Source organism: Coregonus clupeaformis, chromosome 20 (assembly GCF_020615455.1).
Source record: "Coregonus clupeaformis isolate EN_2021a chromosome 20, ASM2061545v1, whole genome shotgun sequence".
NCBI classification, from domain to species: Eukaryota; Metazoa; Chordata; class Actinopteri; order Salmoniformes; family Salmonidae; genus Coregonus; species Coregonus clupeaformis.
Window position 1 is genome coordinate 62,868,451 of NC_059211.1, and position 22,773 is coordinate 62,891,223.

Consider the following 22,773-nt stretch of genomic DNA (forward strand, 5'->3'; position numbering starts at 1 on the left):
CACATATACATGCCCGTCTGAAGTTTGCCAATGAACATCTGAATGATTCAGAGGAGAACTGGGTGAAAGTGTTATGGTCAGATGAGACTAAAATGGAGCTCTTTGGCATCAACTCAACTTGCCGTGTTTGGAGGAGGAGGAATGCTGCCTATGACCCCAAGAACACCATCCCCACCGTCAAACATGGAGGTGGAAACATTATGCTTTGGGGGTGTTTTTCTGCTAAGGGGATAGGACAACTTCACCGCATCAAAGGGATGATGGACGGGGCCATGTACCGTCAAATCTTGGGTGAGAACCTCCTTCCATCAGCCAGGGCATTGAAAATGGGTCGTGGATGGGTATTCCAGCATGACAATGACCCAAAACACACGGCCAAGGCAACAAAGGAGTGGCTCAAGAAGAGGCACATTAAGGTCCTGGAGTGGCCTAGCCAGTCTCCAGACCTTAATCCCATAGAAAATCTGTGGAGGGAGCTGAAGGTTCGAGTTGCCAAACGTCAGCCTCGAAACCTTAATGACTTGGAGAAGATCTGCAAAGAGGAGTGGGACAAAATCCCTCCTGAGATGTGTGCAAACCTGGTGGCCAACTACAAGAAACGTCTGACCTCTGTGATTGCCAACAAGGGTTTTGCCACCAAGTACTAAGTCATGTTTTGCAGAGGGGTCAAATACTTATTTCCCTCATTAAAATGCAAATCAATTCATAACATTTTTGACATGCGTTTTTCTGGATTTTTTTGTTGTTATTCTGTCTCTCACTGTTCAAATAAACCTACCATTAAAATTATAGACTGATCATTTCTTTGTCAGTGGGCAAACGTACAAAATCAGCAGGGGATCAAATGCTTTTTTCCCTCACTGTATAGGCTTGGCCTACCTGCTGCAATGTCTCTCTCTCTCTACTCTGACCGACTCGCACTAGCACACGTAGGTGATGCGCACAGCTGCACACCATTACTTTTCCAGGATTTTCATGACTGTACAAACCCTGTTTGCTGACCGAAACTGTGCTATAACTGTGCAAATAACTCACTAATTAGCACGGAATACCAACAAATGTGCACACGCGGCTACACACGGCTCTTTGCTTTGATCTCAAAAGCTCACAACCCGGGATGATTGAAAGACTCCTCCTGTCAATTCAATACAATCCTACTCGATGCGCTCTGCAGAAATTAGGAGAACAGCAGTACATCGTGTCCAGGGGGGACAATGATCAAATTCTGATCCAATTCTGATCAGAGTAATTGTTTGATATTGTGATTTGTGCGATTGTTTTACTTGTCCATTCGGACAACTCAACTCTATATTATTCTTGTCCAACATTATTAAATGTTTTTACTTGTCCCAGACAAGGCAACAAGCGTTAATGTCAAGCCCTGGAGAGGGATGGAGAGACATGCCATATTTACAGTCTTTCCTAGTAAGAGCCGATGTGCGAACTGCAGTGCCTATGTAGGTTTATGTAACCTCCAGCCTTCAAGGCACACAAGCCTGGGTCTCGCCTGATGTTGGCGGCTGACAGGGAAGTGTGAAGACAGGGGACGTGGCGGGGAGGAGGGTGCCTCATGGTGGAGGTGCCATGAGGTTAACAAAGAGACACTTTATTTTCCCTGGTTTGAGTGTTTGCTGTCAAACCAGCAATTACGAGTAGGGGAGTTTTGAACAGGTTTTCGATTGCATTCGCTAAAATAAACCCTACCCTGATACTTTGATAAATGTTGTTACCACATTAAATGATGTAGTAAGTAACCATGTGTCAGTTGTTGCTGGTTGTGATGCTTCAGGGAGTCAATATATTACGTTTCTTTGCTCACACAGCTTGGCATACAGGACATGAGGAACTACAGGACATGAGTAACTACAGTAACTCTTACTGCTTATTTTGATAGCTTGAGTAAAGAATTAAACCTTTTTTAGTAGTCATGTTTTTCATAATTTTCCAGCATTGATGGACGTGCTTCTGTCTGTAACCTTTATAAAGTCATATGGGGTGAGAGAAGGGACAGGGAGGCAGAGAGAGAGGGAAACAGAGAGAGTGGCAAAGTAGAGAAAGAGAGTGATTTGAGAGAGGGAAAACAGATGGGAAGATTGCATTTTGGAGAGAAGCAGAGCGAAAAGAAGAGGAGGAGTGCAAGGCGAATCTTTTTTGTGCGTGTCTGGAGAGAAGGGAGCCTCTTATACCCCTCACAGCATGAGCTTGGCCCGGGCTGCGGCCCAGTCTCATCTGCACAGCAGGGGCCTTTCCTAAGCAGGCTGCCCAGGGGAGGGGCACCTGCTCCAGGCCCAAACACTGGCTGAGAGAAGGGTCTGGAGGGTGGGGCGGAGGGGCGAGGGGATGGAAAGACACTCAGCAGTTCCAGGAAATAGACATGTGCTGGATTTAGGAAACTCAGGTAACAGAGCACCGCTCCTGAAAGAACATATTTGTCTTCTTGCTCTCCCTGCGGACGAGAGGAGAGGAGGACGAAGACACTGCTGGCCGTCTCGGGGTGAAATAAGACGTTTCTGTGGAGAGCAGGAGGGCAGAAGTTATGGTTGGACCCGACCTGCAGGGGCTGGTTACTACCAACACAAACCCACAGTTTATGGATTGGCTAAGCCTCCGACTGAGACAATATTTTCCGCCGGTTTGGTTGGGTCGAATAAACACAACGTGTTTGAAGTTTATCAAACACTCAGTCATCCCAGCAGACCTGAGGGATAACTTAATCATCTGATATATGGAGTATGAGAATACACTGACACCCAAGGCCTGTCCAATATGCCTGACACGGGCAATATTCAACGACCAGCTCCACACTGTCAAATCCCCAATGGCGAAAATGGAGCGAAATGTCTGTTTTGGATGAGCTTCAGTTTAACCCCCCATTTCTGTCATTTTGTTGTAAGTTTGGGATCCGTGGAGCACATTCCCACATGAACCCTACATTCGTCCCAAGAGCATGCCAATATGTTTTTCTTTGTACAGCATCTCTGTCAAATATGCTGTATCTCCCCTATAACATCTAGTCCGAGAGCCCAGTTGGACTTAGAAGGTCTCTGAGTCCATCTAGTTGTCTGTGACAGTAAGGGTCTCAAGGTGGATGGCTATTGCATTAACTTCACAGAAGAAGCGCCCCCCACGGAGTGACCGCACAGGGCGCTGGATAATAACTGCGGTAGGAACGTCACGCTCTGAGGTAACCCAGGTAAATGGAAACACATGGCGGTGAAGCCCAAGACTTCAGGAGGGGCTCCCAACCATACAGACAGAACGGCCAGGATGCACATTCAGATGGCTAGAACAGTTCTGAAATCCACAGGATTTTCCACAGTTCACCCAAATCGCCATGAAAGTGAATGCGTCATTTGTTGACATCACGTAATTATTGGAGCCACTTTGGTTTTGGATGTCTCCAGAGGGTCTTGTTGATGATGGTACCATGGAAGAGGGCATTTTCCCATCAGCCAACCAATCCAACAAACTGCTCATCACCAATGTTTCTCATCATCAGTGTTTAAGGAGTCTGGTGTTACCAATATGTCTCTACAGGACTGACCAGCTCCCTCCTTACCCCCTGTGTAGGTCCACTCGCTCTGTGGATTTGAGATTCCCCATCACTAATTACATTTAGGCCTTTCTGAATACTAACCAAGAAACTGTACATTATTTATAATGAGGGATAACTGGAGAAAATCAGACCTCTCTGAAATGAAAATGGATTGCCCTCCTTCAGTAAAATATATTTTTACCCGACCCTCCCTGAACTCTTGGGAAAAAGCAAGTGACCCTCCACTATACCCATAATAATAATTAAAACATAAAGCAGATAGCAGAGAACTTGCCTACTGTTTACCCCCACTCCTAGGACAGACCAGAGCCTTAGATACAGTTTTAGAAACTGTTCTTTGTTTTGTAAGCAACATGGCAAAGTACAGTCGTGGTCAAAAGTTTTGAGAATTACACAAATATTAATTTTCACAAAGTCTGCTGCCTCAGTTTTTATGATGGCAATTTGCATATACTCCAGAATGTTATGAAGAGTGATCAGATGAATTGCAATTAATTGCAAAGTCCCTCTTTGCCATGAAAATGAACTTAATTCCCCAAAAAAACATTTCCACTGCATTTCAGCCCTGCCACAAAAGGACCAGCTGACATCATGTCAGTGATTCTCTCGTTAACACAGGTGAGAGTGTTGACGAGGACAAGGCTGGAGATCACTCTGTCATGCTGATTGAGTTAGAATAACAGACTGGAAGCTTTAAAAGGAGGGTGCTTGAAATAATTATTCTTCCTCCGTTAACCATGGTTACCTGCAAGGAAACACGTGCCGTCATCATTGCTTTGCACAAAAAGGGCTTCACAGGCAAGGATATTGCTGCTAGTAAGATTGCACCTAAATCAACCATTTATCGGATCATCAAGAACTTCAAGGAGAGAGGTTCAATTGTTGTGAAGAAGGCTTCAGGGCGCCCAAGAAAGTCCAGCAAGCGCCAGGACCGTCTCCTAAAGTTGATTCAGCTGCGGGATTGGGGCACCACCAGTGCAGAGCTTGCTCAGGAATGGCAGCAGGCAGGTGTGAGTGCATCTGCACGCACAGTGAGGCGAATACTTTTGGAGGATGGCCTGGTGTCAAGAAGAGCAGCGAGGAAGGCACTTCTCTCCAGGAAAAACATCAGGGACAGACTGATATTCTACAAAAGGTACAGGGATTGGACTGCTGAGGACTGGGGTAAAGTCATTTTCTCTGATGAATCCCCTTTCCGATTGTTTGGGGGATCCGGAAAAAAAGCTTGTCCGGAGAAGACAAGGTGAGCGCTACCATCAGTCCTGTGTCATGCCAACCGTAAAGCATCCTGAGACCATTCATGTGTGGGGTTGCTTCTCAGCCAAGGGAGTGGGCTCACTCACAATTTTGCCTAAGAACACAGCCATGAATAAAGAATGGAACCAACACAGTATCAAAGGCAGCAGACAGGTCTAGAAGGACAAGAGCAGAGGAGAGAGAGTTAGCTTGAGCAGTGCGGAGAGCCTCCGTGACACAGAGAAGAGCAGTCTCAATTGAATGACCAGTCTTGAAACCTGACTGGTTTGGATCAAGAAGGTCATTCTGAGAGAGATAGCAAGAGAGTTGGCAAGAGAGTTGGCTAAAGACGGCACGCTAATGGGCAACGAAACATATTGTTTTCATTAAAAGAAATCCTAGCAGTAGCAAGCTTAACTCCGGTCCTCCTTCTCATCTTCATGCTCTCCCTCTTAAACAGAACAGAACATCAGTAGGCCAAGTCCGTGCACACAGATATTGCATTTTTTTGACAAATAACATGTATTTCCGGAAGAAGCCTTTGACTCGCCTCCTGAAGTGCCACTGTACACAGCACAGCCATTGGTTAGGCAGCACAAAAAGCTTTAGGTCTTACATCAGCAAGAACAGGGCAGGCCAGGGCTCATGATTGGGATAGCCTATCCATTGCTGTGTGTAATGCAGTATAGCCTAGTTGTGCACAATCCCAGCAGCACAAAACATGGGAAGGAAGTACATTTTCTTAGAAAATGCCTTCAGAAAGTATTCACACCCCTTGACCTTTTCTACATTTTGTTGTGTTACAGCCTGAATTTAAAAAAATACCCCATCATGTTGAAGTGGAATAATGTTTACAAAGGAATTAAAAATGAAAAGCTGAAATGACTTGGGTCAATAAGTATTCAACCCCTTTGTTATGGCAAGCCTAAATATGTTCAGGAGTATAAATGTGCTTAACAAGTCCCATAATAAGTTGCATGGACTCACTCTGTGTGCAATAATAGTGTTTAACATGATTTTTGAATGACTATCTCATCTCTTTACCCCACACATACAATTATCTGTAAGGTCCCTCAGTTGAGCAGTACATTTCAAACACAGATTCAACCACAAAGACCAGGGAGTTTTCCAGTGCCTCGCAAAGAAGGGCACATATTGGTAGATAGGTTTTTAAAAAAGCAGACATTGAATATCCCTTTAAGCATGGTGAAGTTACTAATTACACTTTGGATGGTGTATCAATACACCCAGTCACTACAAAGATACAGGCGTCCTTCCTAACTCAGTTGCCGGAGAGGAAGGAAACCGCTCAGGGATTTCACCATGAGGCCAATGGTGATTTTAAAACAGTTAGAGAGTTTAATGGCTGTGATAGGAGAACAATTTGGATGGATCAACAACATTGTAGTTACTCCACAATGCTCCCGAGTGGCGCAGTGGTCTAAGGCACTGCATCTCAGTGCTTGAGGCGTCACTACAGACCCCCTGGTTCAATTCCAGGCTGTATCACAACCGGCCGTGATTGGGAGTCCCATAGGGCGGCGCACAATTGGCCCAGCGTCGTCCGGTTTGGCCGGTGTAGGCCGTCATTGAAAATAAGAATTTGTTCTTAACTGACTTGCCTAGTTAAATAAAGGTAAAATAAAAATAAAATAATTGACAGAGTGAAAAGAAGGAAGCCTGTACAGAAAACAAATATTCCAAAATATTCCTGTTTGCAACAAGGCACTAAAGTAATACTGCTAAAAATGTGGCAAAGCAATTAACTTTTTGTCCTGAATACAAAGTGTTATGTTTGGGGCAAATCTACTACAGCACATTACTGAGTACCACTCTCCATATTTTCAAGCATAGTGGTTGCTGCATCATGTTATGGGTATGCTTGTAATCATTAAGGACTGAAGAGTTTTTCAGGATAAAAAAGAAACGGAATGTAGCTAAGCACAGGCAAAATCCTATAGGGAAAACCTGATTCAGTCTGCTTTCCACCAGACATGGGGAGATGAATACACCTTTCAGCAGAACAATAACCTAAAACACAAGGCCAAATCTACACTGGGGTTGCTTACCAAGAAGACTATGAATGTTCCTCAGTGACCGAGTTACAGTTTTGACTGAAGTCTACTTGAAAATCTATAATAAGACCTGAAAATGGTTGTCTAGCAATGATCAACAACCAATTTGACAGAGCTTGAAGAATTTTGAAAAGAATAATGGGCAAATGTTGTACAATCCAGGTGTGCAACACTCTTAGAGACCTACCCCGAAAAGACTCACAGCTGTAATCACTGCCAAAGGTGCTTCTACAAAGTATTGTCTCAGGTGTGTGAATATTTATGTAAATGAGATATTTCTGTATTTCATTTTCAATAAATTAGAAAAATAACAATAGCGAGGCTATATACAGTGGGGGGAAAAAGTATTTAGTCAGCCACCAATTGTGCAAGTTTTCCCACTTAAAAAGATGAGAGAGGCCTGTAATTTTCATCATAGGTACACGTCAACTATGACAGACAAAATGAGAAAAACAAATCCAGAAAATCACATTGTAGGATTTTTAATGAATTTATTTGCAAATTATGGTGGAAAATAAGTATTTGGTCAATAACAAAAGTTTCTCAATACTTTGTTATATACCCTTTGTTGGCAATGACACAGGTCAAACATTTTCTGTAAGTCTTCACAAGGTTTTCACACACTGTTGCTGGTATTTTGGCCCATTCCTCCATGCAGATCTCCTCTAGAGCAGTGATGTTTTGGGGCTGTCGCTGGGCAACACGGACTTTCAACTCCCTCCAAAGATTTTCTATGGGGTTGAGATCTGGAGACTGGCTAGGCCACTCCAGGACCTTGAAATGCTTCTTACGAAGCCACTCCTTCGTTGCCCGGGGGGTGTGTTTGGGATCATTGTCATGCTGAAAGACCCAGCCACGTTTCATCTTCAATGCCCTTGCTGATGGAAGGAGGTTTTCACTCAAAATCTCACGATACATGGGCCCCATTCATTCTTTCCTTTACACGGATCAGTCGTCCTGGTCCCTTTGCAGAAAAACAGCCCCAAAGCATGATGTTTCCACCCCCATGCTTCACAGTAGGTATGGTGTTCTTTGGATACAACTCAGCATTCGTTGTCCTCCAAACACGACGAGTTGAGTTTTTACCAAAAAGTTCTATTTTGGTTTCATCTGACCATATGACATTCTCCCAATCATCTTCTGGATCATCCAAATGCACTCTAGCAAACTTCAGACGGGCCTGGACATGTACTGGCTTAAGCAGGGGGACACGTCTGGCACTGCAGGATTTGAGTCCCTGGCGGCGTAGTGTGTTACTGATGGTAGGCTTTGTTACTTTGGTCCCAGCTCTCTGCAGGTCATTCACTAGGTCCCCCCGTGTGGTTCTGGGATTTTTGCTCACCGTTCTTGTGATCATTTTGACCCCACGGGGTGAGATCTTGCGTGGAGCCCCAGATCGAGGGAGATTATCAGTGGTCTTGTATGTCTTCCATTTCCTAATAATTGCTCCCACAGTTGATTTATTCAAACCAAGCTGCTTACCTATTGCAGATTCAGTCTTCCCAGCCTGGTGCAGGTCTACAATTTTGTTTCTGGTGTCCTTTGACAGCTCTTTGGTCTTGGCCATAGTGGAGTTTGGAGTGTGACTGTTTGAGGTTGTGGACAGGTGTCTTTTATACTGATAACAAGTTCAAACAGGTGCCATTAATACAGGTAACGAGTGGAGGACAGAGGAGCCTCTTAAAGAAGAAGTTACAGGTCTGTGAGAGCCAGAAATCTTGCTTGTTTGTAGGTGACCAAATACTTATTTTCCACCATAATTTGCAAATAAATTCATAAAAAATCCTACAATGTGATTTTCTGGATTTTTTTCTTCTCAATTTGTCTGTCATAGTTGACGTGTACCTATGATGAAAATTACAGGCCTCTCTCATCTTTTTAAGTGGGAGAACTTGCACAATTGGTGGCTGACTAAATACTTTTTTCCCCCCACTGTACAGGGGGTACCGGTACCGAGTCAATGTGCAGGGGCACCGGTTAGTCAAGGTAATTGGGGTAATATGTACATGTAGGTAGAGTTATTAAAGTGACTATTCATAGATAATAAACAGAGAGTAGCAGCAGCATAAAAGAGGGGTGGGTGGGGGGGCAATGCAAATAGTCTGGGTAGCCATTTGATTAGATGTTCAGGAGTCTTATGGCTTGGGGGTAGAAGCTGTTTAGAAGCCTCTTGGACCTAGACTTGGCACTCCGGGACTGCTTGCTGTGCGGTAGTAGAGAGACCATTCTATGACTAGGGTGGCTGAAGTCTTTGACAATTTTTAGGGCCTTCCTCTGACACCGCCTGGAATAGAGGTCCTGGATGGCAGGAAGCTTGGCCCCAGTGATGTACTTGGCCGTACGCACTACCCTCTGTAGTGCCTTGCGGTCGGAGGCCGAGCAGTTGCCATACCAGGCAGTGATGCAACCAGTCAGGATGCTCTCGATGGTGCAGCTGTAGAACCTTTTGAGGATCTGAGGACCCATGCCAAATCTTGTCAGTCTCCTTAGGGGGAATAGGTTTTGTCGTGCCCTCTTCACCACTGTCTTGGTGTGCTTGGACCATGTTAGTTTGTTGGTGATGTGGACACCAAGGAACTTGAAGCTCTCAACCTGCTCCACTACACCCCCGTCGATGAGAATGGGGGCGTGCTCGGTCCTCTTCTTTATCCTGTAGTCCACAATCATCTCCTTTGTCTTGATCACGTTGAGGGAGAGGTTGTTGTCCTGGCACCACACGTCCAGGTCTCTGACCTCCTCCCTATAGGCTGTCTCGTCGTTGTCGGGGATCAGGCCTACCACTGTTGTGTCATCGGCAAACTTAATGATGGTGTTGGAGTCGTGCCTGGCCATGCAGTCATGAGTGAACAGGGAGTACAGGAGGGGACTGAGCACGCACCCCTAAGGGGCCCCCGTGTTGAGGATCAGCGTGGCGGATGTGTTGTTACCTACCCTTACCAGCTGGGGGCGGCCCATCAGGAAATCCAGGATCCAGTTGCAGAGGGAGGTGTTTAGTCCCAGGGTCCTTAGATTAGTGATGAACTTTGAGGGCAGTATGGTGTTGAACGCTGAGCTGTAGTCAATGATTAGCATTCTCACATAGGTGTTCCTTTTGTCCAGGTGTGAAAGGGCAGTGTAGAGCGCAATAGAGATAGCATCAACTGTGGAATTGTTTGGGCAATATGTAAATTGGAGTGGATATTGGGTTTCTGGGATAATGGTGTTGATGTGAGCCATGACCAGCCTTTCAAAGCACTTCAAGGCTACAGACGTGAGTGCTACGGGTCGGTAGTCATTTAGGCAGGTTATCTTAGTGTTCTTGGGCACATGGACTATGGTGGTCTGCTTGAAACATGTTGGTATTACAGACTCAGACAGGGAGAGGTTGAAAATGTCAGTGAAGACACTTACCAGTTGGTCAGCGCACGCTCGGAGTACACGTCCTGGTAATCCGTCTGGCCCTGCGGCCTTGTGAATGTTGACCTGTTTAAAGGTCTTACTCACATCGGCTACGGAGAGCGTGATCACACAGTCATCCGGAACAGCTGATGCTCTCATGCATGTTTCAGTGTTACTTGCCTCGAATCGAGCATAGAAGTAATTTAGCTCGTCTGGTAGGCTCGTGTAACTGGGCAGCTTGCGGCTGTGCTTCCCTTCGTATAAGCTTCCGGGTTAGAGTCTCGCTCCTTGAATGCGGCAGCTCTACTCTTTAGCTCAGTGCGGATGTTGCCTGTAATCCATGGCTTCTGGTTGGGGTATGTACGTACAGTCACTGTCCACGATCATCTCCTTTGTTTTGTTGACGTTGAGTGAGAGGTAATGTTCCTGGCACCACACTCCCAGAGCCCTCACCTCCTCCCTGTAGGCGGTCTCGTCATCGGAAGAATACTGGTACATATTCCAGTATGACCAAAATGACATTTAATCGATTACAAATTACATGACCCTCCCCTGGACTAAATAAAAAAAGTGGCTTCCGTCTGGCCACTCTATCATAAAGGCCTGATTGGTGGAGTGCTGCAGAGATGGTTGTCCATCTGGAAGGTTATCCCATCTCCACAGAGGAACTCTAGAGCTCTGTCAGAGTGACCGTCAGATTTTTGGTCACCTTCCTGACCAAGGCCCTTCTCCCCCGATTGCTCATTTTGTCCGGGCGGCCAGCTCTAGGAAGAGTCTTGATGGTTCCAAACTTCTTCCATTTAAGAATGATGGAGGCCACTGTGTTCTTGGGGACCTTCAATGCTGCAAAAATGTTTTGGTACCCTTCCTCAGATCTGTGCCTCGACACAATCCTGTCTCGGAGCGCTATGGACAATTCCTTCGACCTCATGGCTTGTATTTTGCTCTGATATGCACTGTCAACTGTGGGACCTTATATAGACAGGTGTGTGCCTTTCCAAATTATGTCCAATCAATTGAATTCACCACAGGTGGACTCCGATCAAGCTGTAGAAACATCTCAAGGATGATCAATGGAAACAGGATGCACCTGAGCTCAATTTCGAGTCTCATAGCAAAGGGTCTGAATACTCATGTAAATAAGCTATTTCTAAAAAGCTGTTTTCGCTTTGTCATTATGGGGTATTGTGTGTAGATTGCTGAGGATTTTTCTTTTATTTAATCCATTTTAGAATAAGGCTGTAACGTAAGAAAATGTGGAAAAAGTCAAGGGGTCTGAATACTTTCCGAATGCACTGTATATTAAAAAGGTATGCTACATGTTATCTCTCTATAATTTAGTTTGATTACTTCAGTTTTTCTAACCTGCGTCACCAAGTCCATTGTTCTTCTCCCCTCTCTTATATGCACCCACGCAATACTTCTAAACAAACTCCTTCACGCACGTACACCTCCACCCCCCAAACACCACCCAGCCCCTATCCCAAACACCACCCAGCCCCTTATCCCTCCCACCCCCCCAAACCTCACTCCTCTCTGTCAAACAATAATATTTGCTCATCTGCATCAAAGAGCCGCAGGGTTTTGTTGGGTGTACAGTACAGTCAGTGTTTGAGCCAGACACAGACAGACAGGCCGTTTCTACAGGGAGACACACAGAGAGAGACTGCCCAGCGAACACACACAGGGAAGAGGAAGACCTGAGAGACTCACAGACACGCTGACACAGACACACAAATAAAAGTATGAGTGCAAACTCAAACCCAGGGATTTTTCCACTCCGCACTTTCTTCTTGGCCAACCCTTCACTGCTTTTTTCTCTCTCTCTCTTTCTGTCGCTCCTTCTCCTTCTCGCCTTCTGTCCCCCTCCTTCCCCCTTGCTTTGCTCCCTCTCTCTGACCATCCCTCATTTTCTCACTGTCTCTCTCTCTCTGGCTATCTCTCTTTCTCTCCCCTCTCCTCATCTGCTATGGTCATAAACACCATAAAACCGTGGGATCTGCATTTTCAGTTATGTTTTCTGAGGGGTCAAGGAGGAACACATCCTCTCCTCTATGGAACAAAAAACCTGTGACATAGACTCAAGTGTATAAAGCATGTTTTTTATTTCAGGTTATATATTATATAATATTATACACATCAAACTGGATATAAATACAGGTGTCATCATCACCATGCAAAGCATTGCACAGTTCATTACAAAATAAAACTCCAAACCCAACATGCAGGTATTGATAATAAAAAAGGTCTGTAGTTTTAAAAGCATATCAAGCTTTACGGGTGCATGACACAAGGTCCTGTCTACCCCCTTAAACATCATCTCTGTGTCAATAAACAACTTTTTAAAGAAAACTCTCCAAATATGTCATGACCAGTGACAGTCAGTTGCTGTTCAAAAGCAAAACATTTTCTTTGATGGCATTCCAGACTTATAGAAGAGCGTTGTAATTTTACTGGAAATGCACGGGTCCACGAAAGCCCCCTAAATGATAACATAACACACAAACTCTGCTTCCCTGTTGTCATACTCCACTCATGGCCCCTATGTGTATGTATTTTAGAAAATTCATACAATCAATGAAATATTTCTCCTAAACAGTTTTGAAGCTTTGACACAACAGAGATTGTATTTTCGCTCAGCCCAAGTCACATTTTTAATCTCCAAATAGGAAATATGGTCCGATCACAAACGTGCACACAAAGTGCTATCTTTGGTATAGTTCTTATGGAGTAACAATCACACAGTGAAATACCCTGTGATATTTCACGGGGAGACGGGGGTGTTTGAATCGGACAGTTTGTAAGCAGCCCCCACCAGCCCCCATTGCAGTCTGTTGTACCGGACTGTCTGTGTTGTCACTAACACTATTGCGGACTGCTCTTGCGACAGAGCTGATTCGCTGACGTCGGTGTCTGCCTGTTCCTCCTGCGTTTCCCCCCTGTGAGCAGCGTGTAGAAGAACGGGTTCACGCATGAGTTCCCGTACGTCAGCCCCGTTAGGATCCGGTTCACCGTCACCTGGGTACCCACCGGTACTGTCCGCAGCATGTCGGGCCGGTATAGCGGCAGCAGCTGCCACACCCAGAAGGGCAGGAAACAGGCCCAGAAGGCCAGGACTATCCCCAGGATGAGGAGCAGGACCTTGGGCCTTGGGGCCCGCGGAGGGTAGGACGTGCTACCCCCACTACCACTGGCCCAGGGCCGGGTCTGGGACACCCAGTAGAGACGGCCCAGAGTAGCATACAGCGCCCCGATGGCCAGCCCCGGGCCTATCATACTGGTACAGAACAGCACGCTCATATACACCTTGGAGCTCTGCTCGTCCCAGGCAGGGACACACAGCTGGCCCTCATCTCCGTACTCCAGGTGGAGGGTGATCATCATGGGCAGGCTGAGGGCCACCGCCAGGCCCCACGCTAGGCCCACACGGAGTAGCCCAGAGGAGGGGGAGGACGAGGTGGCCAGTGGGTTGGCCACAGCCCGGTAGCGGTCCAGACTCATGGCGGTAAGGGTGTAGATGGAGGCGTGCAGGGTGATCAGGTCCAGGCTGAAGAGGAGGCGACAGCCCAGCTCCCCAAACGCCCAGTCAGCCGCCAGGCTGTCGTACACGATGAAGGGAGCCGTGAAGAGGTAGAGGAGGTCCGCCAGAGCTAGACTCAGCACCTGGAGATGGAGGGAAGTTGAGGAAGAGGAGGAGGTGGGAGAGGAGGAAGGGGAGAGGGAGGGGGGAGAAGAGGAGGAGAGGCAGGATGGTAACGGTACTCCTCTCCCTCCTAAACAGCATCTAGAACATCCTCGCCTCCTTCTGCCTCTCCTGCGTCTGAGGAGGAGGCCCATGGTGTAAAGGTTCCCCCCAATGCCCAGGAGAGCCAGGAGGGACAGGAGGGAGCAGAAGAGAGCTGTTGAGGCCAGGCTGGGGGAATGAGAGATGGATGGAGAGGAGGGGAAGGAGGAGTTTGGGATGAGGGGGGAAGTGTAGGATGGAGAAGGTGAGGGAGGTAGGGAGCTAGAGAAATCCATACTTTTTAGTTGAGACTTCTGAAATGGTGGTGGTGTGAAGGTTAGCTGGGTTTATATAAATGTCAGAGGGAGAGGAACTATTATTTTGAGTCGACTTGGCTGGATGGGAGGGTTTTGGTGGTGGACAATGGTAAGAAGTAGGGAAAGATAGTGGGGGTGGGGGGGAGGTAGAAAGAGGGAGATGGGGAGCATGGTTGAGAAAGGGAAAATGGGAGCGGAGAAAGTTATACTTATTAGCATTGAAACACCGTAAATGGCCTTCTCAAAACCATTTATTGCATTTAATTATTTACCACACAACTGTATTCTGCCTCTTTTTGGGCATTTTGTTTTTGGCATATGGATTAATGTTCTGTCAATGTATTTGTGTGGTAGGCCCAGTAACAGATGCAATTTAGAAAGGCATCATCATAGGAGTCATATTGGCAAAGCTTCAATTCTAGATAAATTTATAGTGCTTTTTCACACTGTTTCATAAAATAATTAATAGGCTTTTCTGTGTAGGGGTATAGAGCCAATTGTAGGCCATAAATCTACTGATGAACCCGCTGCACTGCTGTTAAGGTCACACGGCTGGAGATGGGCAACGATTTCATGGCACGAAACTAAATGGGGAACCGACGCATAAAAATGTTCACCGCGCGCCTCTTGAAGTTGAACATGAAGGCAAGCAAGCTGACGCGTTTTTCGGCCCTTGCTAGATTTATTTCAACGTGCGCATTTGCACACCGGGGTCACGAGAATGCGGAGACTCGGGCGTCACGCTGTCACCACATTTTTTACTTAACAGAACATATTCCTCACCGGCTTATGAAATTCCATCGGCTTGCTACACCGCTGTGGCTGGTGATCTAAGAGTAAGACAGGAGACAGAGGTAACCCATGCTGTAGGCAATACAATATCAGGTTTTGTTTGGCAATCGGTGATTTATTAGGACATAAAATGAGGTTTGAAAACCACTGTTTTATTAAACAAAACATTGCGAAATTACATTAGGCTAATTATAAGAAGTTAATACTTGTTATAAACACACTAGTATAGACTTGTTTGCAACGTGGTTTCCTATAGGTGAATCCAAATAACCTATCCAACCCAACTTATAGCTCTCGGTGTAGTGGTAATTGTGGTGACTGTAATTGTATGCGGTAACATCAGAGCAGACTCTAGGGGGTAAAACTAGAGTGCAGAAAAAAGCCTATGACACATGTTGGCTCCGCCAGTACCGAGGTTAAGAGCTACTGTTGAACTATGGAGGGCCTGCCGAAACCCCGCTGTGGCGCATGCCCCACCGGGTTTAAGGTGTCCCTTTAAATAACATCTCTGTTAATATCTCTGACACATGGACATTTCATTCAGACTGCTGCATTTTCACTGGAGGTTTCTTTCCTTAGATTGATGCTTAGATATTGTTTAATATTTTAGCCTAATTTTGCTTTCTAAAAATGTTATGCCAAGGCTACCACATCATAATCTAAAACTAATAGGCTAGGCCTTCTAAATGTAGGTGGCAGGTATTATTTTATGAAAATATTTGTGCAAGTTCAAAATATTAAATTTAATCAGATAACTTACATTTGAATTTTATTTTATTTTTGACAAACAGGCCTAAGCTAGGCCTACTGTCAACACAGTGACATCTGCATATCTGAAATGACTGATTTAAGAGTAGTGTAGGCCTAATGATGACTTGTTAATTATTCATAATAAATTCTCTAGGCTAAATGGTCAGATGAATAGGTAGGCTATCCACCCAGCATTAGACAATTCTTCCACAGAAGTGAATATCCAAGACCAGAGCCCTTTATTACAGATGGCTCTACCCAAGACAACAAATACGCAAATAGGCTATATAATGTTTTGAGTTGTCTTTACCTTATTCAATCCAATTCCGGTAGTTGCAAATCACATCATAATCCATTTCATTTGTCTGAATGTCCGATTCAGTTTCCATTTAAAAATCCACATAGGCCTATAGTTGGTCCAGTATTTGTCTTTAGAAAAATCTTCTAAATTATGTATTACTTGTTGTCAGACAGGTGATGGTTGATGTATCTAAATTCGTTCCTCATAACTTTATGCCCCGCTAGGCTATGTCTCCTCTCCTCTCCTCTCCCTCCTCATAGTGTGGCTCTCGCCCCCTCGGCCCAGTCTCTGGTGTGTCTACGAGTCCACGGGAGGGGAAGGAGGAGAAACAGACCCACTCACAGAGTAGAGGAAGAGAATGATAGGGAGAGAGAGAGAGAGGTCTTTCACCCTTTACTCATATATTGTTGACACATAGAGTTCCATACTTTGGCTGAACATTTGTTGTGGTTTGTTTTATTTATTATATTGGACATCTGGTTTTATTAGTCAGTTATTAAAGCTCGTGGTTAAAGTAACTATTATGGCTGTCATTCATGCAGCCTATAATCAAGTACTTACAGTAAATGGTGATTGTCAAATGGTGAAAATCTGGACAACCTTCAGAGGTTTGGGCAACCTTCAAGCTTCTCTATTGCATATCTAGATAATATTTATTCTATTCTAAATTGAATTAATGTATCCATTTGGAAATGTAACCTATTGTTTGCTTGAATGAGTGTGTCTTGCAATACTTTAGGTTTATATGAAGTGTTCTGTATTTACAGCCTAACATTTCATATTATGGTCAAAACAATGGGCTCCTTTACACTTGAACTGGGCTTTCTTGTGTTACTATGTGCGTTTTTAGATTAGCTGTATCTGCTGGAAAGAGAAGGTGAGGGTTGAACAGTGTTGTTGCAAGATAATATTTTGATATAATAGGTTCAATATTTTTGAGCCAGGTCCAGATAAACCTCCTGGAAAGATTTCAGAATTCAAGCATTTGACCATAAATGGTACCTCAAAATCAGACTGCGGTACATTTCAGATGCCAATGAGTCAGGGATATATGATGTCTAAATGTTAAAAGTCCTCCATAAAGTATAGCATTGTAGATTTATATCAGCTGGATGCTTTGGTCTCAGCTGTGATTCCAAGAGGAGGAATAAGTTGGGGATCTGGCATTCTGATGAGATTACTCAGCAAAAAGATTACTGTTGGAGGGTAAAAAAGAATACCAACCTTTCAATTAAGAGATCAAGAACATCCCTTTTAAAGTCAAATAAATATTTATCTTAAGAACCCTTTACTGAAATAAAAAGCAATTGTATTTTATATAGGATGTTATATTACTACAAATACTTAAATGTACAGTATCTTGCTCCCTCATAGCCTAGGCCAAGACATACTAATGCCATTCACTGTGAATCAGTGAATCACTTTGAAATGAATTATGCAATATTTATCCTGCCAGTGCAGTAAACAGTAGGCCTAATTACTTTATAACAACATGACATGACACAATTATTAACAGCACAAGAACAAAACCAATGGTGGGTACACTAGACTAGAGTACAATACATATTGTACCAACATTGTTGCTATGAATGAACTAAATTGTACATTCATTACAGACATTAGGGTACAAGGGTTTAATGGACATGCTCCTTCTAGTAAGAATCACGATGACGCACGAGAATAGTCTTTCAGTGAAATTTACACTGGTGTGTTTCTTCAACTACAAAGTCAATCACCCAATTGGGACTGAATAAGATAAGGTAAAGGGTGGCAGATAGCCTAGCGGTTAGAGCGTTGGGCCAGTAACTGAAAGGTTGCTGGTTTGAATCCCAGAGCCAACAAGGTGGAAAAAATATGTTGATGTGCCCTTGAGCAAGGCACTTAATCCTAATTGCTCCTGTAAGTCGCTCTGGATAAAAGCATCTGCTAAATGACTAAAATATGAAAATGTAACTTTATCGACCCCAAAAGGAATCAATCCTCAATTGCGCCAATCCAACAGACACAACTACAATCTGCAACATTCTGCCGCAACATACTGTATATTGAATAAGTAGCTAGATTACACATACACACTGATCTTGATATGCATGTTAGTTCCAGTATCTTCCAGTAAAAATGTGTGACTCATGAGGCTTTACAGGACAGGAGGCAGACGGACAGACGTGCTGACACACCAGTGAGACGTCGTTATTTGCTGTCATTTCGTAGAGCGCTGCAATAACAAACACACTTCAACTTCAGCCCAATGTCAATACTACACACACACACACCCAAACACACACACACACACACACACAGCCTCTCTCTCACACACACACACAGCTTTATATGGTGGTGGGATGTCTGAATTCTGAATTACAGTACGGCAGCTAGTGCCTCTAACAACATATTTCCATGTCAGAAAGAAGTTCAAATAGCAATGATTTGGTCATTAAGCATAGAAGAAACTTCTAACTCACATTCAGGCTTATGTGCGGGAATTGAAACCACCATCTTGGGTCTGCCAGCACCACTCTGCCCCTAGCAACTCAGCCACATTGACCTGGCTGGCTGTGTGTGGTAGTATTAAACGGTGGACTGTAAGCCTCCTAGCATGATTATTGTATGTGATACCAATGCAGAGGTCTGGTCTTGATGTCCCATACGTGTGTTAGCAAGAGAACTCAAGACAGACTGAGACAGGCCGTAAAGACGACATACCTAGCCCCGCAGGGTGGGAGGAATTTGAACAAATACCTGGCACGGGCATGCCAAAGTAGGGGGAGAGGGGCTAGGAGGGAGAGGGGCTAGGAGGGAGAGGGGCTAGAAGAGAGGGGAGGGGGAGAGGGGCTAGGAGGGACAGGGGCTAGGAGGGAGAGGGGTTAGGAGGGAGAGGGGCTAGGAGGGAGAGGGGCTAGAAGAGAGGGGGGAGAGGGGCTAGGAGGGAGGGGAGGAGGAGAGGGGATAGGAGGGACAGGGGCTAGGAGGGAGTGGGGCTAGGAGGGAGAGGGGCTAGAAGAGAGGGGGAGAGGGGCTAGGAGGGATAGGGGCTAGGAGGGAGAGGGGCTAGGAGGGAGGGGAGGGGAGAGGGGCTAGGAGGGAGAGGGGCTTGGAGGGAGGGGGCTAGGAGGGACAGGGGCTAGGAGGGAGGGGAGGGGGAGAGGGGCTAGGAGGGACAGGGGCTTGGAGGAAGGGGGGCTAGGATGGACAGGGGCTAGGAGGGACAGGGGCTAGGAGGGAGAGGGGCTAGGAGGGAGTGGGGCTAGGAGGGAGAGGGGCTAGGAGGGACAGGGGCTAGGAGGGAGTGGGGCTAGGAGGGAGAGGGGCTAGGAGGGACAGGGGCTAGGAGGGAGAGGGGCTAGGAGGGACAGGGGCTAGGAGGGAGTGGGGATAGGAGGAGTACAGGGACATAGGTTTGCTCCGATACAGACAGAACCATGGATTGAAATGGTGATACAATGTATATAGACAGGGATGAAGAAAGGTAGAAGTGTAAAAGGAAAGGTAAAAGATGGGACAGAGTTTGGATGCTCTGGGTGCCTACTGCTCTGGCTCTCAAGTGGACAGAGTTAGAGACAAAGATAGAGATGAAGGGGTATGGAAGTAGTTAGAGGTGTCAATGTTGGCTCAGACAAATGAGGAAAAAATTGAGAACGACAAGAGGGGAGAAATGGAGAGAAGGGGAGATGAGAGAGGGATGAGAAGGGAAGGTAACTTGAGATGGTATGCTGCATATGTCCTTCTGTGGTACACGTCCAGCCCATCAATCTATCTGTTTACATGACAGTCCTGTCTGGTGTAATCTCTAATTACATGCACTTGAGCTATGACTGCGGCATCTTAACCCACTCTACAGTTGTTTCATTGAACATTTGAGGGACGAAGGAATAACCTAATTCAGATATGTGTCCAGATCAATTATGTAATATCTTATTTTCTGACCTAATATCTATTTATTTCGTCATTGGAACTGACCCCAAACCGGGGGCTTCATTCTCCTCTCAACCATTGTTGTGCTGATCACATCTATGCTCTATAACGTTACATTTACGTTTTATTAGGTTTTGTCTGGAAGGGACCTGAATCTAGCTGTCGCTTCGAGATGGACATCACCTGAGAACCTGGCTGGTCTAAACCCTTGGATGACAGAGGTAAGTTGTAATATGCCAAGGTAGGAACCATATTCTTGAGGCAGCTGTCACAGTGGCCATATCAGGCTGTCATGACCATGATAATGACAACAGACATTATATTTCAGTATTTTATGACAGCCAACAGTCATCCGTATTGTTCTGATGAATGTCACGTGTGTGTCTGATGTATGTAATTCATACAGTGTTCTGTAGGCAGCTGTAAATCAGGTGTTAAGCCTACCATGGGACCCACAATCCTTCTGAGGTGTCTTTGTAGGCTACTGCTGGGAGTTCCAGAGGTTATGACTATAAAAACATAACTGAGCTTGAAACCACACACACACACTCTCCTTGGAAAAACAGTTTTTTTTATTTTTCTTCATATCAGCATCTGTGAGCGGTAGTCACAAGTGATGTAATGTTAGTAGCCTCTCATGACAGAAATTAAAATACACCAAATAATCACCAACGGCTCCTCGTGCTGTCCTTGCGCTATATCTTCATTATGTTAATTAATTTATTCCTGTTTCTTAGCGACTGACTGACAAATTGCCCACCTGTTGGCCGGCTTCCCATACTAATAATTAAATGGGCGGACATCTTTCCTGCGTGACAAACGGTTGTTTCTTCCGGCTGATTAGCCTCGCTCACGATGAGTTATTGATCCCCCCCGCCCACAGGCCTGTGTAGTGCTCTAAACAAGACGTTTCACTTTCACTAATCCACAGAGCAAGGGTTGTTTTGGCTTTATTGGGTTGTCATTTACCAGCACAACAGATGCCGATATTTCTTTCAGCGAGACTGGCCTCTGCCAATAGGTCTAGATCTTTATGGCACAGGAAGAGTTACCTCCATATTGGTAGTCCTTTCCCCCTCAATTGCTACTGTCCCATTCATTCAGAGCAACAATGATGTGGCCAGTCTCTGTGGAAAGGTTGACAGCGTTATTGGACATTTGACTGCAGCCTCGCAAATCGATGTTTGTGTCTTTTGGACAAACGTCAAATATAGCAGTGAGTTTGTGAGATCATGTTGGATGTGGCATCCCACAGGAGTCATGTGAAATGCTTATTGCTGAATCACTTACATATGAAGTTTCTAGTCTCTTTTGACAGGCAGTGAAGTCTGGAGAACCTTAACGCCACAGATTGAACCAAGATGTTCTCTCCTCCTCCTGAATCCTGGAGCATTTGATTTGGACATTCTGTGACCATGACAAAATCTGGAAACTGTTACTGGGCCTGAGTCTCTCTTTGCCCCATCTGCAGAAGTCAGATCAGAACTTTAGTAAGCCCCTGTGGAATCTTATCTCTGCAGCCAAGGTCTTACTGGCGAGGAGGGAGTTGGTCTCCAGCACTGTGATGAGCAGACCAGTGGAACTATTGGACATATCCGTCTTGTCTTCTTTCTCCCAGATGCTGAGAGGGTTATAAAGCATTTATTAATGTAACAGTTGTTTAACTATCTATTATGATCATTTTAATGTAATAATGATGTAATAATAATAGTATTGGTGTAGAATGTAATATATTTAGTGTCAATCACAAAAAAAGAAACCCTTATACTCTGAAACAAGCCCAGAGAGGAAAGTGACTCGAAAATGCTCAAATAAATGGAATGTTCTCCCAAGGCAGAGGGAAATAGGGCTTAGATTCCCTGTTAAGTAGTTTATACTACACTGCTCAAAAAAATAAAGGGAACACTTAAACAACACAATGTAACTCCAAGTCAATCACACTTCTGTGAAATCAAACTGTCCACTTAGGAAGGAACACTGATTGACAATAAATGTCACATGCTGTTGTGCAAATGGAATAGACAACAGGTGGAAATTATAGGCAATTAGCAAGACACCCCCAATAAAGGACAGGTTTTTCAGGTGGTGACCACAGACCACTTCTCAGTTCCTATGCTTCCTGGCTGATGTTTTGGTCACTTTTGAATGCTGGCGGTGCTTTCACTCTAGTGGTAGCATGAGACGGAGTCTACAACCCACACAAGTGGCTCAGGTAGTGCAGCTCATCCAGGATGGCACATCAATGCGAGCTGTGGCAAGAAGGTTTGCTGTGTCTGTCAGTGTAGTGTCCAGAGCATGGAGGCGCTACCAGGAGACAGGCCAGTACATCAGGAGACGTGGAGGAGGCTGTAGGAGGGCAACAACCCAGCAGCAGGACTGCTACCTCCGCCTTTGTGCAAGGAGGAGCAGGAGGAGCACTGCCAGAGCCCTGCAAAATTACCTCCAGCAGGCCACAAATGTGCATGTGTCTGCTCAAACGGTCAGAAACAGACTCCATGAGGGTGGCATGAGGGCCCGACGTCCACAGGTGGGGGTTGTGCTTACAGCCCAACACCGTGCAGGACATTTGGCATTTGCCAGAGAACACCAAGATTGGCAAATTCGCCACTGGTGCCCTGTGCTCTTCACAGATTAAAGCAGGTTCACGCTGAGCACATGTTACAGACGTGACAGAGTCTGGAGACGCCGTGGAGAATGTTCTGCTGCCTGCAACATCCTCCAGCATGACCGGT

At 45.3% G+C, this 22,773-nt stretch overlaps 2 protein-coding genes across 4 annotated transcripts in view; one reads left to right on the forward strand and one right to left on the reverse strand.

Moving 5' to 3' along the window:
• The window catches only part of LOC121543160 (Fc receptor-like A), a 29,408-nt gene that overhangs the window by 5,507 nt on the left and 1,128 nt on the right, over window positions 1–22,773 (forward strand). Inside the window, exon 10 of one of the 2 annotated variants that reach the window (XR_006657134.1) lies at window positions 20,173–20,262. The gene's annotated coding sequence lies outside the window, so the exon portion shown is untranslated. Of the gene's footprint in view, window positions 1–20,172; window positions 20,320–22,773 lie in introns of those variants that run through there. The other variant, XM_045205685.1, reaches the window with a different exon arrangement.
• Window positions 12,350–16,425, reverse strand: LOC121543148 (urotensin-2 receptor). Of its 2 annotated transcripts, none has more exons than XM_041852852.2 (2): window positions 16,139–16,425; window positions 12,350–14,364 (listed from the first exon to the last, which is right to left on the reverse strand). In XM_041852852.2, exon 2 carries the CDS (start codon window positions 14,263–14,265, stop codon window positions 13,111–13,113), a length of 1,155 nt encoding a protein of 384 aa, XP_041708786.2. In that variant the 5' UTR covers window positions 14,266–14,364; window positions 16,139–16,425; the 3' UTR covers window positions 12,350–13,110. The 2 variants fall into 2 exon arrangements, with proteins under 2 accessions (XP_041708786.2, XP_045061625.1); XM_045205690.1 differs by lacking the exon at window positions 16,139–16,425 and adding an exon at window positions 15,070–15,158.